Source organism: Mobula hypostoma, chromosome 1 (genome assembly GCF_963921235.1).
Source record: "Mobula hypostoma chromosome 1, sMobHyp1.1, whole genome shotgun sequence".
Lineage (NCBI taxonomy): Eukaryota > Metazoa > Chordata > Chondrichthyes > Myliobatiformes > Myliobatidae > Mobula > Mobula hypostoma.
The window spans coordinates 82,099,622-82,124,402 of record NC_086097.1 but is presented as its reverse complement, the minus strand read 5'-3'; the positions used below and the strand labels follow the sequence as shown (position 1 = coordinate 82,124,402).

The 24,781-nt window shown below is 40.3% G+C and overlaps 1 protein-coding gene across 1 annotated transcript in view; it reads left to right on the top strand.

The window, feature by feature from the left end:
* fntb (farnesyltransferase, CAAX box, beta) overlaps positions 1–24,781 on the top strand; it is a 101,314-nt gene that overhangs the window by 55,224 nt on the left and 21,309 nt on the right. The window contains exons 4-6 of the mRNA XM_063051739.1: positions 1,520–1,611; positions 4,384–4,530; positions 17,971–18,054. Of these exons, the coding sequence (XP_062907809.1) occupies positions 1,520–1,611; positions 4,384–4,530; positions 17,971–18,054 (323 nt within the window). The remainder of the gene's footprint in view (positions 1–1,519; positions 1,612–4,383; positions 4,531–17,970; positions 18,055–24,781) is intronic.

Genomic DNA, 24,781 nt, shown 5'->3' with positions numbered 1-24,781 from the left:
ACTGTTAATACAGTGCCTATAAATAGTATTCACCACCCCCCCCCCCGAAAGTTTTCATGTTTTATTTTTTACAGCATTGAATCACGGTGGGGTTAATTTGGCTTTTTTGACATTGATCAACGGAAAAAGCTCTTGCGTGTCAAAGTGAAAACAAGTTTCTACAAATTGGTCTAAATTTATTGTAGTTTTTAAAAACCAAATAATTGATTGCATAATTACTCACCCCCCCTTACAGTCAGTATTTAGTAGATGCACCTTTGGCAGCAATTACATCTTTGAGTCTGTGTGGATAGGTCTCTATCAGCTTTGCACATCTGGACACTGCAATTTTTACCCATTCTTCTTTACAAAACTGCTCAAGCTTTGTCAGATTGTATGGAACCGTGAGTGAACAGCCCTTTTCAAGTCCAGCCATAAATTCTTAATTGGATTGAAGTCTGAACTCTGACATGGCCACTCCAGGTCATTAACTTTGTTTTTAAGCCATTCCTGTGAGGCTTTGGCTTTGTGCTTGGGCTTATTGTCTTGCTGGAAAAGAACTCTTCTCCCAAGTCGCAGTTCTCTTGCAGACTGTATCAGGTTTTCCTCCAGCACTTCCTTGTATTTTGCTGCATTCATTTTACCCTCTACCTTCACCAGCCTTCCCGGGCTTGCTGCATTGAAGCATCCCCTCAGCATGATACAGCCATGCTTCACGATGTTTTTGTGATGATGTGTAGTGTTTGGTTCACATCAAACACAGCGTTTAGTCTACATCAAACACAGCGTTTAGTCTGATGGCCAAAAAACTGAATTTTTGTTTCATCAGACCATAGAACCTTCTTCCAGCTGACTTCAGAGTCTCTCACATGCTTTTGGACAAATTCTAACCGTGAGTTTTTTTCAACAGTGGCTTTCTCTTTGCCACTCTCCCAGAAAGCTGCCTGGGCAACAATTGTTGTATGTGCATTCTCTCCAATGCTTGTCACTCCTCCAGAGTTGTCACAGGTCTCTTGGTGTCCTCCCTTCACTAGTCCCCTTCTTGCATGGCCACTCAGTTTTTGAGGATGGCCTGCCCTAGGCAGATTTACAGCTGTGCCATATGATTTCCATTTCTTGATGATTGACTTAACTGTGTGAGTTGGAAATTTTCTTGTATCCTCCTCCTGACGTGTTTTTCAACAACCTTGTAGCAGAGTTGCATGGGGTGTTAGATTGTCTTCACGGTGTAGCTTTTGCCAGGATACTGACTCAGCAACAGTTGAACCCTCCAGGTACAGGTGTATTTTTACTGCAATTAATTGAAACACATTGACTGCACACCAGTGATCTCCATTTAAGGAATTATAGTTTATATTATAAATTATAATTTATATAATTATAATTCTAAAACCAAGTGATGATTTGGTGTGTCATATTAAAGGGGGGAAGCGAATACTTTTTATAAGCATTGTATACATACTGCATGTATCAGGCATTTTAAATTTTTGCTTCACTTATTTCTCTTGTCACTATACAGTATGTTTCTGGTTTAATTCAGTGTTTGGATGCCAGTCGACCTTGGCTCTGTTACTGGATCTTACACAGCTTGGAGCTTCTCAACGAGCCACTCGATGAAAGCACAGCTTCCCAGTGAGTATATGCTAAACTTGGAAAATGTGAACCTGTTATTGGAATACCGCTGTAAGCTTTGAAAAATGTGATAACTCATCAGGTGTTGTAGTTTGCTTACTATCTCTTTACTGCCTCCTGTTGCTTTAGTTGGCTGTTCTATTCCAGCTAATCATCACATATTTTCTTTTTTAGCAGGAATTTCTGACTAGTAGTGCTTGCTATCATGTCGTAGCAATTCAAAGCAGATAAAAAGAGCTTCACAGATTTCTGGCTTTCTGATCAATCCCATTCCACAGTATGGGGCAATAATTTGCACTGATACTTTGAAATGATTCTGGAATGATCACCCAGTTTTTGTTGTATAAGTTGATATCAATCATGGATACATTTGTTGCGCTGGTTTCTGCTGCAGGGTCTGACTTCCATTTCCTTGTTATTTTCTGGCACAGTTTTCTTTCTCAAAAAGCCTTCTGAAAGTTGAGATTTAGACCTTGTATTTGAAACTCAGCTTATGAGTTTTGACTTGTAATGCACAAACTCTTGATTACTGCAGGCCAAGTAATGATTATTGTACTTCCACCTCCCTATCCATGCCAGATACATCGCTATTTATGAAGAATGTTGTACTTTCTTAGCTGTTCGTGAACGGGATTTCACCTCATTTGAAAGTAGAAATAAAGACATACAGGATGATTTAGGTAGAAAGCAATTCTACAGTGCTTTTTAATGTTGAATTTACAAATTTGTGGTTTAAATATCTTCAGTATTAATGAAGGATTTAATTCTTACAAAATCACCATAATTTCATTCAGAGAAATGAAATACTGTTGCGTAAAGTGGTAATGCCATACTGCAGTTAAATTAATAAATTATTCTGAATGCATTCCCACAATTATTTTACATGCAACAAGTCAAATGTTCGAAAGTGTTATTAATGATGTAAGTTGTTCTCTTCTATGTTTAAATCATCCATTGAAGCTGGAGTATTGTTCTGGAGTATTCCCTTGAACTTGTACCAGCTTGCAATCATCATAGCTTTTCTGTATTCTAATTTCACCAACCAACATTGTCTTCCTATTCCTTAGCATTTATTGATGGTAAATAATAAGTGCTAAGGAATAGGATGTTGTGTATTTTATGGAGGAAAGTTGTCATCCTTACTTAGCTAATTCTGTTCATGAATAGCTAAGAAAGTACAACATTCTTCATATATAATGATGTATTTGGCATATATGGGGACCTTGGAAGTACAGTAGTCTTTACTTGGCCTGCAGTCCTGATGAAGGGTTTCAGCCTAAAATGTTGACTATCTCCCTTCATAGATACCTGACCCATTGAATTCCTCCAGCTTCTTGTGTTTTGCTGCAGATTTTCAACATATGTTGAAATATTTCACTGTGTTTCACTTTCTTAATTTTTCTCTGAATTACCTGGAACTAATTTTCAGATGCTATCTAGGACAGCCTTCTGATTTTTTTTCTCTCTGTTTCAAATAATTATTTTTGTTTCCTTGCAAACACTTCAGTCTTTGTTATTTCCCCATAACCTTGTGGTATAGAAAATCTAGTTCATTTAATCTTATAACCTAACCCTTGTAACCAGTAAATGAGGCGAATTTGCAATGCACTCCTTCGTAGCCATTGCCACTATATCCTTTCCAAGACATGATAGCAAGTTCTACACGTGCTAGTTGGCTTTTGAAAAGCTGCAGAAAAAATGTATTCTTTGGATTCCAGCTCTCTGCAATTAGGCATCTATACCTTTGTGATCTATTTGTGGTGACCCTGAAACTTCTTTCAAGTGTTTTAATCATTTAAAAGATATTTGAAGATCTTTTTTGGTCCAAAGTGAATGATGTAATTGGCTGCTTTAAAATTTGTGTCTTGGTTTTGGCCTTTCCCTTAATCTACCAAGGTCTCTAATTTTGTACTTCCATGTACAGTACTTGTGCCACCAATTTTAGCCAGGGGCCAACTTTGGCATGTAACTTTTGTCAGTTATTAATATAGTAAACTATAATTATTGTTAGTAACATGCTTATGGTGCTCAAGTCAATTATTTTCAATTTGAGTACATATAATATATTATGTAAAGTATGAGTATGTTTATTTATTTAGAGATGCAACATGGAACAGGCTCTTTGGCCCGAGACATGCTGCCGAGCATGCCACCTAGTTAACCTTGGCTTAATCACAGGACAACTTACAATGAGCAATTAACCTATTAACCAGTAGGTCTTTGGACTGTGGGAGGAAACTCATGCAGTCATGTGGGGAATGTACAAACTTCTTACAGACAGTGTTGGAATTGAATTCCAAACTCTGACGTCCGGAGCTGTAATACGTTGCGCTATCTGCTACTCTTCTGTAACCATGTTGCTGAAAATGAGATAAAAATTAGCTTATTAATCATTAATGGAATATTGTTGATGTGCATGTGGGCCCCAATTTTTTTTCCACTGATTTGTACCTTATACGTTTGGGTGTTCTCTGATGTGATTGGAGTATAATTCATCTGACTTGACATGGGCATAATGTTTTTGCACTGAGTGAATTTTCTGATGTGACTTCCAATTATATTTAAAGAAAATTCCAAACTAAGTTTCCACTTTGGGTAGAAGACACCTATATAATGTGCTTATGTGTTTGAGATGATCGTTCATGTTGAATACTCGCAAGTGGGCTCTGGGTGAAATACTAGAAATCATATGTTGCTATAGCACAACTTGAAGCCAAATAATGAAAAAAAAATTGATTTATTAAATCAGTTGCATTTTCCTTTCATAAATAGTATTTGTCAATTCTTGGCAAGATGTCAAAGTCCAAATGGTGGATTTGGTGGCGGACCAGGCCAAGAACCACATCTTGCTCCAACATATGCTGCTGTGAATGCACTCTGTATAATAGGCACTGAAGAGGCGTATGGCGTTATTAACAGGTAAGAAATTGTAAATACAGTACCGAACAGAATATATCATTCACTGGATCATTGGGTTGAAATGTTTATTTTTATGGTATTCAAACAATATTTTTTTTAAAGTACATTACACAAATTAGTATAACAAGGAATAGAAACAAGTCTAATCCTTATGAGGATTACGAAGTACAAAAACAGCCTAGTGGTGACCTTTTAAGCATACTTGTAACCTACTCATCTCTACTATAGAGAGCATAAGGTAAAGGACCCTTTAGCATAATATGATAGAATTCAGCCTGCAATTTGAGAGGGAGAAGCTAAAATCAGATGTATCAGTATTACACTGGAGGGAAGGGAACTACAGAGGCATGAGAGAGCAGCTGACCAAAGTTGATTTCTAGGGGATACTAGCAGGAATGATGGCAAAACAGCAATGGCTAGAGTTTTTGTGAGAAATTTGGAAGGTACAGCATAAATATATTCCAAAGAAGAGGAAGTATTTTAAAGGAAGGATAAGGCAATGGAGACTGACGATTGAAGTCAAAGACTGCATAACAACAAGAGAAGGCATATAATACAGCAAGCATTAATGGAAGCTGGAGGATTGCGAAGCTTTTAAAATCCAACAGAAGGCAACTAAAAATGCAATAAGAAGAGAAAAGTTAGTATATTGAAGTAAGCTAACCAAGAAAATAGGACACACAAAAAGCTTTTTCAGAAATTTCAAGAGTAAAACAGAGGCAGGGGTGGAAATTACACCATTGGAAAATGAAACTGGAGAGGTAGTCAAGAGGGACAAAGAAATGACGGACAAACAATAATTATTTTACATCAGTCTTCATTGTGGAAGAGAACAGCGGTATGCCAGAAATTTGAGAGTGTCAGGGGGCAGAAGTGAATGTATTTGCTACTACTAAGCTGAAGATGCTTGGGACGCCAAAAGGTCTAAGGGATAAGTCACCTGGACCAGAAGGACTACACTCCTGGGTACTGAAAGAGGTATTGTAGCTGGAGAGCTTTTGGAGGCATTAGTAGTGATCTTTCAAGAATCACTTGATTCTGAAATGGTTCCAGAGGACTGGAAAATAGCAAATGTCACTCCACTCTTTCAGAAAGAAGGAAGGACGGCAAAAGACAGGAAATTATAGGTCAGCCAGCCTGACTTCAGTGGTTGGTAAGATGTTGGGAGTCCATTATTAAGGAGAAGATCTCAGAGTATTTAGAGCCACATGATAATAGACCAAATTCAACATGGTTTCCTTCAGGGGAAATCTTGTATTACAAATCTGTTGGGATTATTTTTTAAGAAATAAGTAACAAGACAGACAAAGGCAAATCAGTGGATGTTGTTTACTTGGATTTTCGGAAGTCTTTGACAAGTTACCACACTTGAGGGTACTAATCAAGATAAGAGCCCATAATATTACAGTAAAGATACTATCATGGATAGAAGGTTGGTTGATTGGCAGGAGGCAACAAGTGGGAATAAAAGGGACCTTTTCTGGTTGCCTGCCAGTGACTAGTGGTGTTCCGCTGGGATTTGTGTTGAGACCTCTTCTTTTCAATAATATGTCAATAATTCAGATGGCGGAAATTGATGGCTTTCTGGCCAAGTTTGCAGACAATACAAAAGTAAGTGGGGTGGCGGTTGTTGTTGAAGATGGACTTGGACAGATTAGGAGATTGGGCAAAAAAGTGGCAGATGGAATACGGCATAGGGAAGTCTGTGGTCGTGCACTTTAGTAAAAGAAATAAAGACATAAAATATTTTCTAATTGGGGAGCAAATTCTGAAATCAGATGTGCAAAGCCACTTAGGAGTCCTCATGTAGAATTCTCTAATTTTAACTTGGAGGTTGAGTCAGTGGTAAGAAAAGCAATGCAAAGTTAGCAATATTTCAATAGGACAAGAATATAAAACCAAAGCTATAATGCTGATGCTTTATAAGGCATTGGTTAGACCACACGTGGAGTATTGTGTGCAGTTTTGGGCCTCTTATAAAATCATAAGGTATAGGAGCAGAATTAGGCCATTTGGCCTATCGGGTCTGTTCCATCATTCTATCATATCTGATTTATTATCTCTCTCAACCTCATTCACCCGCCTTTTCCTCATAACCTTTAACACTCTTGCTAATCAAGAAACTGTCAACCTTTGCTTTAAATATCCCCGATGACTTGACCTCCACAGCCATCTGTGACAACATATTCCATAGATCCACCACCCTCTGGCTAAAGAAATCCCTCATCATTTCTATTATACCATGACATTCTTCTGTTCTGAGGCTGTATCCTCTGGTCCTAGACTCCCCTACTATAGGAAACACCTTTTCCAGATCCACTCTGTGTAGGCCTTTCAATATGAAATGCATCTCAGGGTACTGAAAGAAATGACAGAGTTTGTAGTAGATGCTTTGGTGATAACTTACCAAAATTCTGTGGACTCTGGGCTGGTCATGGCAGACTGGAAGAAGGCAAATGTCACGTCACTGTTCAAAAAAAGATGTAGGCAAAAGGCAGGTGACTATAGGCAAGTTAGTTTAACATCTGCAGTTGGAAAAATGCTTGAGTTGTTGCGTGAATTAAGTCACCGGAGAAAAGTACTGATAGATATAAAGCAACTTCTTTATTCGACAAAACAAAGTACAGCAGGCATCATACAGAGACACTTTCGGTCAAAAGGTCTGGCTGGCCCAGTGTTGGGCTCGATATTTTATGTGCCAAACATCAAAGGATAACTCCATGTTTACAATGTATGGACAATGCTTTCTTTGAGACAACATACAGCCATCACACCTCCTGATTCGCATCCACACCACAGACATCCAAGTGAACTTTAATCAGCATTGCCTGGTCTGGGATTCACAGCTTTTAGAAACCCATTGTTCAGAGCTCCACTCCAAAGTAAATCCACAATACGTTTTCAGATGTGAGGACAGGTAGCCAAAGTCAATTGCTAAATGTATATGTCCAAAACCCAAAAACCACTCTAACAGCTGAAACTATCATTAAAGATGAAATAGCGAGGTATCTGGAAAGAAATGGATGCATCAGGCAGACGCAACATGGATTCAGCAAAGGCAGGTCCTGTTTGACAAACTTACTGGAGTTCTTTGAGGATATAACGAGCACAGTCTTTAGAGGGGAACAGATGGGCATTATTTACTTGGATTTCCAGAAGGTCTTCGATAAGGTGCCACATAATAGATTTATCCAAAAAAGATAAGATGCACAGTTAGAGGTGATGTATTAGCACGGATAGAGGATTAGTTAACTAATAGAAAGCAGAGAGTTGGGACACATGCGTGTTTCTCTGGTTGGCAATCAGTGGTGAGTGGTGTGCTGCAGGGGTTGGTGCTGGGCCTGCAACTGTTCACGATATACATTGACGATCTGGGAGAGGGGACCGAGTGTGGTATATCTAAGTTTGCTGATGACACCAAATTGAGCGGAAAAGCAAATTGTGCAGAGGATACAGAGAGTCTGCAGAGAAATATAGGTATGTTATTTGAGTGGGCAAGGGTCTGGCAGAAGGAGTACAATGCTGGTAAATGTGAGGTCAGGCAACACACATCAAAGTTGCTGGTGAACGCAGCAGGCCAGGCAGCATCTCTAGGAAGAGGTACAGTCGACGTTTCAGGCTGAGACCCTTCGTCAGGACTAACTGAAGGAAGAGTTAGTAAGAGATTTGAAAGTGGGAGGGGGAGATCCAAAATGATAGGAGAAGACGGGGGGCGGGGGAGGAGAATGTGAGGTCATTCACTTTGGGAAAAAAAAATGGGAGATCAGATTATTTAAATGGTAAAAAAAATTGCAACATGCTGCTGTGTAGAGGGACATGGGAGTGCTTGTGCATGAATTGCAAAAGGTTGGTTTGCAGGTGCAGCAGGCTATCAAGAAGGCAAATGGACTGTTGGTCTTCATTGCTAGAGGTGCTGAATTTAAGAGCAGGGAGATTGTACTGCAACTATGAGACCGCACCTGGAGTACTGCATGCAGTTCTGGTCTCCTTACTTGAGGAAGTATATATTGGTTTTGGAGGCAGTGCAGAGCTGGTTCACCAGGTTGATTCCAGACATGAGGGTGTTAGACTATCAGGAGAGATTGAGTCGCCTGGGATTGTACTTGCTGGAATTCAAAAGGATGAGGGATCTTATGTAAACATATAAAATTATGAAAGGGATAGATAAGATAGAAGCAGGAAAGTTACTTCCACTGGTTGGTGAGACTAGAACTAGGGGACATATTCAAGATTTGGGGGAGTATATTTAGGATGAAGACGAGGCGGAACTGCTTTCCCAAAGAGTGGTGAACCCGTGGAGGCTACTTCAGTAAATATATTTAAGATAAGGTCCTGCTCCTATTTTTTATGTTCTTAATGGGTTTCAATAAGATTCCTTTCCCCCCACCCATTCTTCCAGTGAATACAAGCCCAGTGCCATCAATCAGTCCTCACACACTAACCCTTTTATTCCTCCCTTTCATTCCTGGGATAGTTTTCATGAACCTCCTTTGGGCCCTCTCTAATGCTGGCAAATCCTTTCTTAGATTAGGAGCCCAATACTGCTCACCATACTAAGAAAGCGTTTAAGAATATCTAAGAAAGGATGCTTTATAGTCTTACTGTTTTATAATCCCAAGCAGTAATCAGCATTTGTGGTGCTTTGGATGATCCAAGCACCATTCATGCATAAGGCTGAGCAATTTGAACGCTTAGGTTAGCGGTAAGCTGTTGATTGATCACTCGTTAGATCAATAGCTACAGGATCGAGATAATATTGTTGATATGGCTACACAAAAACACAGGTTAAATTGGGGGTTAGGGAAGGTATATTTTTGCAGGAAAGGACAAATCTCAATTCTAAATGTATTTTATCTATCCTTCAAAGGTAACACTTTTCAACATTTTTAATGCAGTATCCATAACTAAGTTCACATCACTAATTTTGTAACTTGATCACTTAACTGACCAAGCTGATCCTGCATGTGACCAAAGACATTGTAATTGTTTTTAAATATATTACTTGTGAAATTATTGACTGTGATATTTAGGATTATTAATGGAATTGTGTTCACAGTTTGTAATGTTTGGATTTGCTTTCAGGTAAAATACTAGGATTTGAAAGTGCTCTTTTGTCAGGGATGAATTGTTTTGCGAATAAATACTTGCTTGTTTCTGCTAGACTAGCATGTGACTTGACACAGAAGCTGCTAGTAAAGGGTGAACAATAAATCCTATTGTACTATCATTAAATGTTATTCCATTCTGTTCAACCATTATTCTGATGAACTTTGTATTCTGGAGAGTGATCTAGGAATTGGGTTCTTTTTTAACATGACCAGTAACCTTGAAAAATATATTAAATTTTGAGAATACAAAAAGTCGCTTTAAGTTGATTCAAGAGGAGAACGATGCTAAAAGTCTTGGGAGTAGTGAAGTTTGGTAAGAATGGAAAGATGGGACCAAAGATATTTCAGCACAATTCTAGAAAGTAGGAATGTTTTGGAAACTTTGTCTCAAAGCTGTGTGCCTGAAATGTGAAATTTATAACTTGCTCTGATGTCAGTGATGTAAAGATTTTTGGAGGTTGGTTATTTGTGAAGGCAGCACAGTGAGTTGTGGTTAGTGCAGTGCTTTACAGCACCAGCGATCACAGATCGGGGTTCGATTCCAGCCGCTGCCTGTAAGGGGTCTGTATATTCTCCACATGAATTTCAGAATTGGACTTTGCCCAATCAATGAACAGGAGCTTGACGAGAAGATACGTTTACACTTAGGTTCCTGGCTGAAGATTAAAAAGGCAGTGCTTCACGGCAGTTTTCCAGAGTTGGACAGTATCCAATCAGTGAATGGGATTCATTACAAAGGGCAAATAAGATATATAGATAAATAAATAAATAATAAGGCAGGGGCAAGGCCATTGTGTGAGTGTGCCAGGCTTTTTTCCTTGTCTGTTAGGGCAAAGTTAGTGCAGAGAGAATGGCTCTAGGGGCAGTGTTTTGTTCTGTGTGAGGTGTGGGAATTCTGGGAGACCTCCTGCCTCCCAAGTAACTGCGTCCGTACTAGGTGCACCGAGCTGCAGCTCAATGACCTTTAACTCATACGGGAAATAAAGGAGATGATAGATACGAGCTACAGGAGGTAGTCACCCCTAGTTTGCAGGAGGCAGGTAACTGGATGACTGTCAGGAGAGGGAAGAGAAATAAGCAACCAATGCAGAATACCTCTGTAGCCATTCCCCTCAATAATAAGTGTACCACTTTAGATATTGTTTGGTGGGAGAGAGACCGCAGCAACCAGATCTTTGGCAATGAGTCTGGTGCTGTGGCTCAGAAGAGGACAGAGGTGAAAAGGAGTGCAGTGGCAATAAGAGATTCCGTAGTCAGAGGAATAGAGGTGAGATTCTGTGGGTGCAGTAGAGACACCCAGATGGTGTGTTGCCTCTCAGGTGCCAGGGTTAGAGCTGTCTCAGTTCAGATGCACAGCATTGTGAAGCGGAAGGGTGAGCAGTCTTGGTACATATTGGCATGAATGACCTGGAGGAGGTCCTGAAGAGAATTTTTAAGGAGCCAAATAGAAAGCTGAAAAGCAGGACTTACAGAGTAAGACCATAAGACAGAGGAGTAGAATTAGGCTATTCAGCCCATCAAGTCTCCTCCACCATGCCATCACAGCTGATCCTGGATCCCACTCAACTCCATACACCTACCTTCATGCCATACCCTTTGATGCCCTGACCAATCAGGAAATGATCAACTTCTGCCTTAAATATTCCCATCGCAGTCCACCGCAGTCTGTGGCAGCGCATTCCACAGATTCACTACTCTCTGGCTAGAAAAAACATAACATAAGAAATAGGAGTATGAGTAAGCCATCTGGCCTGTCAAGCCTGCTCCGCCATTCAATAAGATCATGGCTGATCTGGCCATCGATTCATCTCCATCTATCTGCCTTTTCCCTATGGCCCTTAATTCCCCTATTATGCAAAAATCTATCTAACCTTGTCTCAGATATATTTACTGAGGTAGCCTCTACTGCTTCATCAGACAGAGAATTACACAGTTTCACCACTCTTTGGGGGAAAAAAACAGTTCCTCCTCATCTCCATCCTATATCTACTCCCCCAAATCTTGAGGCTAGGTCCCTAGTTCTAATCTCAATTCCTCCTTGCCCTGTTCTAAATGGTTGCCCCTCAATTTTGAGGCTCTGCCTTCTAGTTCTATACCTCCACAAGAGGAAACATCCTCTGCACATCCACTGTATCTAGTCCCTTCAACATTCAGTAGGTTTCAATGAGATCCCCCCACCCCACCTGCATTCTTCTAAATTCCAGTGAGCACAGGCCCAAAGCTGCCAAACACTCCTCGTACGTTAACCCCATTCATTCCCTTATTCGTCCTTGTGAACCTCCTCTGGACTCTGTCCAATGACAACACATCTTTTCTGAGATATGGGGCCCTTCTGGGAGTCTTACACGAGGACTCCAAAGTCCCTCTGCACCTCTGATGTTTGAACCTTCTCCCCATTTAGATAGTACTCCGCACTATTGTTCCTTTTACCAGAATGTATTATCATATATTTCCCAACACTGTATTCCATCTGCCACTTTTTTGCCCATTCTTCCAATTTATCTAAGTCTTGCTGCAATTGCATTGCTTCCTCAGCACTACTTATCCCTCCACCTATCTTCATATTATCTGCAGCAGGCCAGGCAGCATCTCTAGGAAGAGGTACAATCGACGTTTCAGGCCGAGACCCTTCATTGGGAATGAATGGGGTTAACGTATGAGGAGTGTTTGGCAGCTTTGGACCTGTGTTCACTGGAATTTAGAAGAATGCAGGTAGGGTGGGGGGATCTCATTGAAACCTACTGAATGTTGAAGGGTCCTGACGAAGGGTCTCGGCCTGAAACGTCGACTGTACCTCTTCCTAGAGATGCTGCCTGGCCTGCTGCGTTCACCAGCAACTTTGATGTGTGTTGCTTGAATTTCCAGCATCTGCAGGATTCCTGTTGTTTTCATATTATCCGCAAGCTTTGCCACAAAGCCATCAATTCCAGTAATCTCTGGATTACTTGCCCATGCTATGTGCCATTGGGGGTAAGAATAGGATGATTTGACAGATGCTGCAGGGGGCATAGCTTCAGATTTCTGGAACACTGGGATCTCTTCTGGGGAAAATATAACTTGTACAAAAGGAACAGGTTGCATCTGAACCCGAGTGGGAACCAATATCCTTGCCGGCAAATTTGCTGGAGCCATTCTGGAGAGTCTAAACTAATTTGGCAGGGAAGTGGGAAACGGAGAGATAGGGCTGAAGACGGGGTAGTTAGTTTACAGACAGAGGCAGTGTGTAGTGAGGCTGCTAGCAAGGAGAGACTGATACTTACTGTCTGTGACACTGCTGGTGATTAGAGGTATAGGGCAGAGATGAAGGTCCTCCATCTCTGGTGGTGTTCAGGGCTTCCTTCATCATGCCAGTGATGGCATGTGATGGCTCCAGAAGCTTAATGGTCTGAGGGTGGATAAATCTCCTGGACCTCCAGGATGGAATGCACCCTCGGGTTCTGAAGGAAGGATTGTGGAGGCATTAACAATGATCTTTCAAGAATCGACAGATTCTGGCATTGTACCGAATGACTGGAAAATTGCAAATGTTACTCCGTTACTTCTCTCAGTTTTCTCTATTAACACTCATCCAAGTCCCAGGTGGAGACTCAGGAGTACCATTGCACTCAGATGTAGAAGGATTCTTCGTGCTACTTCCATAACAATTTTGTTTTACTAGTCAGGTTTGTTTGCCCTGGACCACACTTAGTCTGGCCTCTACCCTTTGGCCTATTTGGCATGAGTCAGCCTACCAAAAGCCAAAGCATAAGACCCTGACTCCAGCCAACACAGCTCTCCGGGTCACTAAGGCACACAAGCCTCCAAAGCATGACAAAGTTATGGTCCTCTTGGAAGCAGGAGAGACTGATGAGAGGGCAAAAATGCAGTGAACAGGGTGAACTGCAATGTAAAAGGGGGACAAAATCGAAAAGGGTGATGAATACAGGACTGAAGGTGTTAAGACCATAAGATACAGGAGCAAAAGTAGGCCATTCGGCCCATTGAGTCAGCTCTGCTATTCAATCATGGGCTGATCCAATTCTTCCAGTCATCCCACTCGCCTGCCTTCTCCCCATATCCTTTGATGCCCTGGCTAATCAAGAACCTATCTACCTCTGTCTTAAATGCACCCAACGATTTGGTCTCCACAGCCACTTGTGGCAACAAATTCCACAGATTTACCACCCTCTGACTAAAGTAGTTTCTCCGCATCTCTGTTCTAAATGGACGTCCTTCAATCCTGAAGTCGTGCCTCTTGTCCTAGACTCCCCTACCATGAGAAATAACTTTGCCATATGTAATCTGTTCAGGCCTTTTAACATTTGGTATGTTTCTATGAGATCCCCCCTCATTCTCCTGAACTCCAGAGAATACAGCCCAAAAGCTGCCAGGCATTCTTCATACGTTAGCCCTTTGATTCATGGAACCATTCTCTTGAATCTTCTCTGAACCTTCTCCAACGTCAGTATATCCTTTCTAAAATAAGGAGCCTAAAACTGCACACAGTACTCCAAGTGTGGTCTTATGAGTGCCTTGTAGAGCCTCAACATCACATCCCTGCTCTTATATTCTCTACCTCTAGAAATGAATACCAACATTGTATTCACCTTCTTCACCACCAATTCAACCTGGAGGTTAACCTTTAGGGTATCCTGCACAAGGTGTCCCATTTACTGAATGTCTTTTGTTTATCCAGCTTATAATTTCCTTGTAAAATTGCAGTAGGTTAATCAGGCAGGATTTTCTTTCAGGAAACCATAGGGGCTTTGGCCTATCTTGTCATGTGCCTTCAGATATACCGTAATCTCATCCCTAATAATTGATTCCAACAACTTCCCAACCATTGATGTCAGGCTAACAGGTCTATAGTTTCCTTTCTGCTGCCTCCCACCCTTCTTAAATAGCGGAGTAACATTTGCAATTTTCCAGTCATTCGGTACAATGCCAGAATCTGTCGATTCTTGAAAGATCATTGTTAATGCCTCCACAATCCTTCCTTCAGAACCCGAGGGTGCATTCCATCCAGGAGGTCCAGGAGATTTATCCACCCTCAGACCATTAAGCTTCTGGAGCACCTTCTCAGTCATAATTTTCACTGCACATACTTCCCTGACACTCTTGAATGTCCGGTATACAGCAAATGTCTTCCACTGTGAAGACTGATGCAAAATACGCATTCAGTTCTTCTGCCATCTCTGTGTCTCTCATTACAATATCTCCAACGTCATTTTTTATTGGTCCTATATCTACCTCTTTTACTCTTTATATACTTAAAAAAACTTTCAGTATCTTCTTTGATATTAGTCACCAGCTTCCTTTCATAATTCACCTTTTCCTTCCTAATGACCTTCTTAGTTTCCTTCTGCAAGTTCTTAAAAGCTTCCCAATCCTCTGTCTTTCCACTAGCTTTGACTTCCTTGTATGCCCTCTCTTTTACTTTTACTTTGGTTCTGACTTCACTTGTCAGCCACAGTAGTGTCCTCCTTCCATTCAAAAATTTCTTCTTATTTGGAATATATCTGTCTTGCAATTCCCTCATTTTTCACAAAAACCTTAGCCATTGCTGCTCTGCTGTCCTTCCTGTTAGTGTCTCTTTCCAGTCAACCTTGGCCAGTTCCCCTCTCATGCCTTGTAATTTCCTTCATTCCACTGAAATACTGACACACTGGAATTTAGTTTCTTCTCAAATTTCAAAGTGAACCCGATCATTATTGTGATCACTGTTCCATAAGGGTTACTTAACTTTAAGCTCTCTTATCGCCTCCAGATCATCGCGCAACACCCAATTCAGTACAGCCGATCTTCTATTGGGCTCAACAACAAGCTGTTCTAAAAAGCCATTGCTTAGATATTCTACAAATTCTCTGTCTCGAGGTCCATTAGCCTAGTTTTTCCAATCCACTTTCATATTAAAATCCCCAATGATTATCATGACATTTCCCTTCTGACACACCTTTTCTATCGGAACACTCACAATGCACTGGAGGGACTCAGCAGGTCAGTCAGCATCAGTTGAAAAGATTAGTCGACGTTTCGGGCCGAAACCCTTCATCAGGACTGAAGGAAGAACTTTGGGGAGGGTTTGAAGAATGCTGGTAGTTGAAAAAAACAGTAATTTTTAAGACAAAGGGGTGGGGGAGGGGAAGCAGGGAGGTGATTAGCAGGAGAGCAATAGTAGAAGGAGGCGGAACTATGAGGGAGGTCCCCCTGCCTTCCTCTATCCCTATTTCGCATCACCTCCCTCTAAGTTTGGTATACTTCCCTCTAACATCAGGCCCTGATGTTTGCCCCCTTACTTTCCACACTTCCTGTCCGTTCTCTGGGTTCTTTGGAAAAGCTATTATAATTTTGTATGATATCTTTAAATACATTTTGAATAGAAAAGAATAGTGTTATTGCTAGAAATAAAATTGTATAGTTCAGGAAATCTGCTAATCCAGCATTACCAAACAATTGTGTGCCAAATTATCAGTTTTATTCTTTTGAATATATTGTCTGCTACTCCATGTTTGCAAATCTACAGACAGGCAAAACCAACTTTGTTGTGTGAATTGGCAAAATCATTCACCGTGTTATTTAATGTCGTTTTCAGTCACAATAATCAACAAAGTAACACCCATAAATGCTGAGTGAACCTGTGAGATTACAGTGCAACACATACATTTTCTCCAACTCAGCAGTGATCATTGCTGCTAATTCCTTTAAATTACCGTTATTGCCAGACATCTCGACATGTCTAGGTATGTCAATGATTTGAACTAAAAGCAGCACAGGAAAGAGAAATGGAGGAAGAGTAGTTTTTTGGTACACAGGACTTGCTTTTCATGAGGAGTGAGAGCAGTTCCACTTGGATACAAAAGTTCTGAGCATCCCAGTGATGCTTTATGGAATTTGCTTCATGCAGGATGTGTCATGGAACACTACCCTTTGCAGTTCACCAACACTACTGTGAAGGAATTGGTGTAATAAACCTGTGCCAGGTTAGACCAGTTGCAGGTTCAGTTACTCCATTCATTTCAATGGAGAAAAATAGCTATGGAAGGCAAGGTTTGTGTCTTGCTCAAGTTTTGGCATTATTTCTGTTTGTTTAATTAATCATTTTTTAATGTTTCTGAATGTCAAGCATTCAATTTTTGACAGTTTATATTTCCACAGCACTTTGGATAAAGCTTGTTGTGGTTTACTTCCGTAATACTAATGAAGTCTGGAATGCCCTCTGTTGCAAAAGCCTCATTGATAAAGTTAGCACTGCTTTGTGGAAGTTGTACTGAGTAGATACACCGATGGTCAGTGCAGACTTGGTAGGTAAATAAAAGAACATGAACAGCTCAATGTTGCCACGAGTGTTTGAGCCATTGTCAAAGTATTAACGCCAATAATTCTGAATAGTATAATCAGGCATGAATAATCTGAAGTTTCAGGTGTGTTTTCTTTTACTGGAAGCACAAGTATTTTTTTCAGTCCAACCTACATCAGCTTTGTTTCAAGCAGAGTTAGATGTAGATTTTTCATGTCCTTTGTTACTTGGCACATGCCAGTTTGTATTCTGTATGCCTTCCATATTAAATCAATGATATTTTAAAGATAGAAGTTTTAGGTATTATACTTTATGATTTGAATGATAAACATTCCTACCAATTTTTTTTGCACAGTGATCATACCAACAAATATAAATCTGTCAAACTCTGTAAATTATTGTATGCCATAGATTTGACGGGATAAAAGTTTGTGTTGAGCTCTAAACCTTGGTTCTCTGTGAAATCAAATCACTCACGTTTTCTTTTCGTTCTCCACTGCTGCTGCTGCCAGCATTTTCTCACTATCAAGCATCAACAAATGGCTAGAGAAAGACAGTGAAGGAAAATGTTCCAGTTTATACATTTGGTGTAGGGATTCGAGTATAATAGGATTCAAACCTATTTTAATGTAACATTCTGTTTCTCAGCATAGTATTTTATTACTTGAATATTTGAATACAACTAAGTCAAGCAAACAGATTTCCAGTCTGCCATCCTTTGTAAGATAAATGAATTAATTCCTTTTAATTAAATGGTATCTTTACTTGCATCTGACTTCCAAGTACTACCCATTTCTGAAAACAAATGCCATGCTTGGTCTGTTGTAAGTAAAGCAATTATCTATTCATAATTTAACATTTGTAGTGACGTGTTCATATATTCTTGTTTTTTTCTCAAAGCAATGTACTTCAGAAGAAGAAAAAGGCTTCAGATGTAATCTTCAAACCACAAAAACTAAACAAGCTAGCTGAGAATTTAAGTAAAAGAAAATAACTTGAATCACATATTTCATTTCTCCAAGACTAGGTCTCAATGATGTCTTCTTCTAATTTTAGGGAAAAGTTACTAGAATTTCTATACTCTGTGAAACAACCAAATGGATCCTTTACTATGCACGTCAGTGGAGAAGTTGATGTCAGGTATGTTTGGGTTTTGAATTGTTACTTACTGGAAAGTTTGTAGAGATTTAGAAACAACAGTAACTAAGTCACTATGTTTTCACTCAGTAGGAATGTATTTTTCATTTTTTCAGTAAAATCAGCATTGTTTTTCCCCTTTTTCATTTGCTGTTTCTTGTTATTCTGTTTCTGTTTATGCTTTTCATGATCTGAAAAATTCTCAGCCAGACCTGAAAATCCCTGATTCTACTTCAGACTATATTTCTCTCAACTTGCATTAATATCATGGTGTGGTTTTTTTCTTTGTTGTGTAATGCTGATGTAAGTTTATGAAGCTTATGTTGGTTATGTTTGTACTGTACAGCTCTACTGCTGCAAAAAGCTAATTTTCATGGCATTTATACCCTGGGTATGTATGTCCATAACTGTAATCTCGAACTTGAATTTGAACTATTGAACATAATTGTAAATTTGTATTTTATTTGTTTGGGTAATTTCAGTCATTGATTAGTAAGTCCCACCATTATTTATCCTCTAAGCTAAAAGGTAGACAAGTGAGAAGTTTAAAGGACAGACACATGAACTCAGTGGCCACCTTATGAGGCAGAGGAATGGAACCAGCTGTGGTCTTCTGCAGCTGAAGCCCATCCACTTCAAGGTTCAAAGTGTTGTGCGTTCAGAGATGCTCTTCTGCACACCACTGTTGCAACACATGGTTATTTGAGTTACTGTTGCCTTCCTGTCAGCTTGAAGCACTCTAGCCATCCTCCTCTCACCTCTCTCATTAACAAGGCATTTTTGCCCACAGAATTGCTGTTCACTGGGTGTTTTATTTTGTTTTTCAAACCATTCCCTGTAAACTCTTGTGAATGTTGTGCATGAAAATCTCAGGAGATCAGTTTCCGAGATACTCAAATCGTCCCATCTAGCACCAACAATCATTCCACAGTCAAAATCACTTAGATCACCTTTCTTCCCCATTCTGCTGTTTGATCGGAACAATAACTGAACTTCTTTACTATAAATTCATGCTTTTATGCATTATGCTGCTACATGATTGGCTGATTACATATTTACAATAATGAGCAGGTGTACATGTGTGCTTAGTAAAGTGGCCACTGAGTGTACATCACAAAAAGTTCCCAAAGAGACTTACACGATTGTTTACAATACAATCTGACACTGGGCTATGTAAAGAAATATTATGGAAGGCATCTAAAAGCTTGATCAAGCTTTTGATTTGGTTGGAGGATCATATCCATCACTTATGTGCTTAGAAGCTGAACTCTCAGTTACCATTAGTGAAGAGAATAAATCTGCAGATGATTTGGTGAGGATATACAGTATCTTTGGGCAGTTGAAGGGCAAAGATCAAAATAATTGGTACAAGGATGAGAAAGAAGTTCAGGATTATAGTTCTTGGTGTTACGTACCCCGTAACTGGGTTGCCAAACCAGCAGAAATGGATCACTCAGTTGGAGTCTGGATTACTAGAACTAAGAAAGTTTTATTAAAGAAACAAGCAACACAGTAATCGAAAGGATAATAAATGCAACAGTTCAGCAATGATAAACACATATGTGCACAGAATTAAGATAACAGCATCAATCAAGCTCTATCGTTGTCTAGGGGTAAATGACCAAATTTCAAAGTGACCCAAGAGTTCAGTCCAATTTAGTTCAGTTCGCAGTAATCGTTGCCATGGCGATGGACAACGTGGGGGGAGAGAGAGAGAGAACGGGAACGACTGATTATTCAGAAACGGCTTCCACTCACAGACCGGCGATAATTGCTCACAAGCAGCTTTTGGGCGGGTCCTTGGTGATGTCACCTGAGGTCACAGACTGTCACCCCTCCTCCAGATGCGGTCGATCCTCTGCAGTGAACCCGGCACCCAAGCAAGGGCGGACACACACCGGGTTCCCGCTGATCGTACCTTTCCACCCTGTGCGTTGTCCAATACTTCCCACCGACTCGTGAGAGGCGCACCGCTTCCAGGGTCTCGTTACCTCGGGTGTCGTGTGTGTCCTGCCTCAGCGAACCTGTCCCTTTTTATCCCCCTGCTGGGGTATCGCTTGCCCATCACTTCAAACAGTTCAGGGTTCAAAGGGGGAGCCGCTCCAGACAGCTCTCTCTCTCCCGTCCCTTCATTACACATCTCCAGATGCTGTTTCATTGTGTTCCTTATCTCTCTCTTGAAGACAGGTGGCAGACCAACTGCTGATCACACAGGACAGCTAACATCTATGTGTATTCTCGTCACATTGGAAATTTACAACAAAGAAGACACTTCAGCCTGTCATGTCTATGCTACATATAAAATAATCTGTCAGTCTATTCCATATTTTGGCCCTGTTGCTTTAGCAGTTATATCTGTCAAATCTCCATTATGCAATTGAATGTTGAGGCTTTCTGCTGCCACCTCTCACACCCCTCACCCCAATTTCAGACAGTGCAAGTTCCCAACACTTTGTGGAGTGAAAAAATATGAACCTCAACTTCTTTTTCATCCTTGTACCTATTAATTTGATACTTTTCAACCTCTGCTACACCCTTACTAAGTCTTGCATAGTTCACTTTCATGAAAGCTCCCTCAGATCTCATTTGTACCAAACTAACCTCAACCTAGGCAATTTTTTTCATATATTTGAACCAAGGGTATAATAACATTTGGACCAGGGAATGCCATGGCAACTTGCAGCTTAGTGTCACTAGCAGTATTTAAGCAGCGTAACTATTGGCACAGGTAGTTCTAGAGCATAAGATTTTAGCACAACAAATGCTCTTCTGTACTTTGGTAATGAGAGGGAGATTGCTACAGAATGTGATATAATGCACCTGTGCTGTATTTAATGACCAGCTTGCCTCTTGTTTTCTTTATTTCATTAGTAGATCAAATGTGAATTTCTTCTTCTTGGCGCAAAATACAAAAGTGATGTGCAGTTTCATCTGTTTGAGAGCAGGATTTAGTTTTCCAACACATTGTAGCAGTGCACATTACTGCATATTATATTATGGACAGATACATTAATGGTGGACAGTTTGCTGTGAATAGTGTCATTGTGGCTCTTTCTTCACATTGGATATAGGACAGCTGGTAACAGAACCAGTATAGCTGCTTTTCTTTCGGATCCTACTGTTCAGTCACTAATGGAACTCTTGAACCATTCTGCTGAGGAAAGTTGTGATCAGCAGCACATTTCTTTGGTGTGTTTGACCTGGTGTCCTGATACTTCACAGTGTCTGGTATCAGTGTCGAATTTTCCTATAGCACTGTTTTCCAATTGTATACCATTCTGTCATTCTTTCCAGTGGTTAGTCCTTGCAGTACAACAGGATATATTTGGGACTGGTGATGGAATCTAGGATTTCAGTCCACGAACATTGGAGAAGTACCTGTATTTTCTGAATCTAATAGAAACTTGATCAAACTTTACATGCATGAAATTGTCATTTGGGTGAATTTATAGGATCCTCACTGATGTTTCTTATTTCCATATGTAGTCTGAACCTGACTTGACCTTATTTATCCCTTCTTGCAGACAGAGTAACAGTTGTCCTTTTTCTTTCTTACAACTTTGAAGCATTTATGTGTTATATTTTGGCTTCCACTCACTTTTCTACAGTGGAGACAAAATGACAGTGCAGAGAATCAGTGATAGAAATCTGCATTAAATTCTTATAGACTAAAGATGTACATTGTTGTCCATTTCTTCAGTAGCTTACTTCAATTTATGATTTTGGAGTGTGTATTTCTTTGAACCCTTTTTTTTGGATGTCACTGTGGAGTTTGTGCTTTTCCTCAAAGCATCTTAGAGATGTGAAGCTGATTTGTTTGAGGAGCAAGTTATACATTGCTGTCTCATTTAATGTTTTTCTTCACTTTTATCTTGACCTACTTTGTGCTTCATAATTCATTAGCAGGCTGCACTAGATATCTTTTCACATTGTGAAGTAGCAGTCCTGTAAGTAGGATGTTAGTCCCTATGGTCATAATGATCACCAATATCACATTACCAGTGGTGAAACCACTGTTATCCATAATTAATATTTAAGCAGGGATAAGTAACCTCATAGCAGCATTATCTGATTATGTGTACCGTGGTATGGGAGTTGGTATAAGAGTGTAGTTTGATCATAGCTAGCAATGAAAGAGAATGCAACACCACAAGAAAATTAGTGAACTGTAGACTGGGTAGTTAACTGGCAAATGAGTAAAGGTAAGGTGATTCACTTCAGAAGGGATAATGGAAACATATCCATCCCGTTGGAAATTAAGACACTCCTGGATTGTGGATGAATAAATAAGGCAGGAAGAAAACATTTTTGCAGGTAGAACTCCACAAATTCAGATGTTAGCAGATGTAGTCTTGCGGTCTATACTATAACAGCATTGCAAGAAGTATTTTAAACAAAAATATTTGAGAATGGTGGCAAAATTAAAGATTATTTTTAGAAACCATAGAACATTACAGCACAGAAACAGGCCTTTTGGCCCTTCTTGGCTGTGCTGAACTATTTTTCTGCCTAGTCCCACTGACCTACACCTGGACCATATCCCTCCATACACCTCTCATCCATGTACCTGTCCAAGTTTTTCTTAAATGTTAGAAGTGAACCTGCATTTACCACTACATCTGGCAGCTCATTCCACACTCCCACCACTCTGTGTGTGAAGAAGCCCCCCCCCCATGTTCCCTTTAAACTTTTCCCCCTTTACCCTCAACCCATGTCCTTTTTTTTTTCTCCTCAGTGGAAAAAGCCCGCTTGCATTCACTCTAACTATACCCATCATAATTTTATATACCTCTATCAAATCTCCCCTCATTCTTCTACGCTGCAGGGAATAAAGTCCTAACCTATTCAACCTTTATCTGTAACTCAGTTTCTCAAGTCCCAGCAACATCCTTGTAAACCTTCCCTGCACTCTTTCAACCTTATTAATATCCTTCCTGTAATTTGGTGGCCAAAACTGTACACAATACTCCAAATTTGGCCTCAGCCGTGCCTTACACAACCTCACCATAACATTCCAACTCTTATAAGGCCAATGTACCAAAAGCTCTCTTTACGACCCTATCTACCTGTGACGCCACTTTTAGGGAATTTTGTATCTGTATTTCCAGATCCTTCTGTTCTACTGCACGCCTCAGTGCCCTACCTTGTATGTTCTACCTTGGCTTGTCCTTCCAAAGTGCAATACCTCACACTTGTCTGTATTAAACTCCATCTGCCATTTTTCAGCCCTTTTTTCCAGCTGGTCCCAATCCCCCTGGAAGCTTTGAAAACCTTCCTCACTGTCCACTACACCTCCAATCTTTGTATCATCAGCAAATTTGCTGATCGAGTTTACCACATTATCATCCAGATCATTGATATAGATGACAAGTAACAATGGACCCAGCACTGATCCCTGTGGCACACCACTAGTCACAGGCCTCCACTCAGAGAAGCAATCCTCCACTACCACTCTCTGGCTTCTTCCAATGAGCCAATGTCTAATCCAATTTACTACCTCTCCATGTATACCTGGCGACTGACAACCTCCCATGCAGGACCTTGTCAAAGGCTTTCCTGAAGTCCATGTAGACAACATCCACTGCCTTCCTTTCATCCACTTTCCTGGTAACCTCCTTGAAAAACTCTAATAGATTGGTTAAACATGACCTACCACACACAAAGCCATGTTGACTCTCCCTCCTATCCAAATACTTGTAGATCCTATTTCTTAGTACTCCTTCCAATAATTTACCTACTACCGACGTCAAATTTACCAGCCTATAATTTCCCGGATTACTTTTAGAGCCTTTTTTAAATAACGGAACAACATGAGCTGTCCTCCAATCCTCACCCGTAGATACCGACATTTTAAATATATCTGCCAGGGCCCCTGCAATTTCAACACTAGTTTCCTTCGAGGTCCGAGGGAATACTCTGTCAGGTCCTGGGGATTTATCTACTCTGATTTGCCTCAAGATAGCAAGCACCTCCTCCTCCTCCTCCTCAATCTGTATAGGTTTCATGACCTCACTATTTGTTTGCCTTATTTCCATTAACTCCACGCCAGTTTCCTTAGTAAATACAGACGCAAAAAAAACATTTAAGATCTCCCCCATTTCTTTTGGTTCCATACATAGCTGACCACTTCAAGAGGACCAATTTTATCCCTTGCTATCCTTTTGCTCTTAATATACCTGTAGAAGCTCTTTGGATTATCCTTCACCTTGACTGCCAGAGCAACCTTATGTCTTTTAGCCCTCTCGTTTTCTTTTTTAAGTGTTTTTTTTTGCACTTTTTATACTCCTCAAGCACCTTATTTGCTCCCTGTTTCCTATACATGTCATACATCTCTCTCTTCTTCTTTATCAGAGTTCCAATATCCCTTGAGAACCAAGGTCCCTTATTCTTATTCACTGTGCCTTTAATCCTGACAGGAACATACAAACTCTGCACTCTCAAAATTTCTCCTTTGAAGGCCTCCCACTTACCAATCACATCCTTGCCAGAGAACAACCTGTCCCAATCCACGCTTTTTAGGTCCTTTCTCATTTCTTCAAATTTGGCCTTTTTCCAGTTTAGAACCTCAACCTGAGGACCAGATCTGTCTTTATTCATGATCAAGTTGAAACTAATGGTGTTATGATCACTGGAACCAAAGTGTTCCCCTATACACACTTCCATCAGCTGTCCTATCTCGTTTCCTAATAGGAGATCTAATATTGCATCCTGTCTAGTTGGTACCTCTATA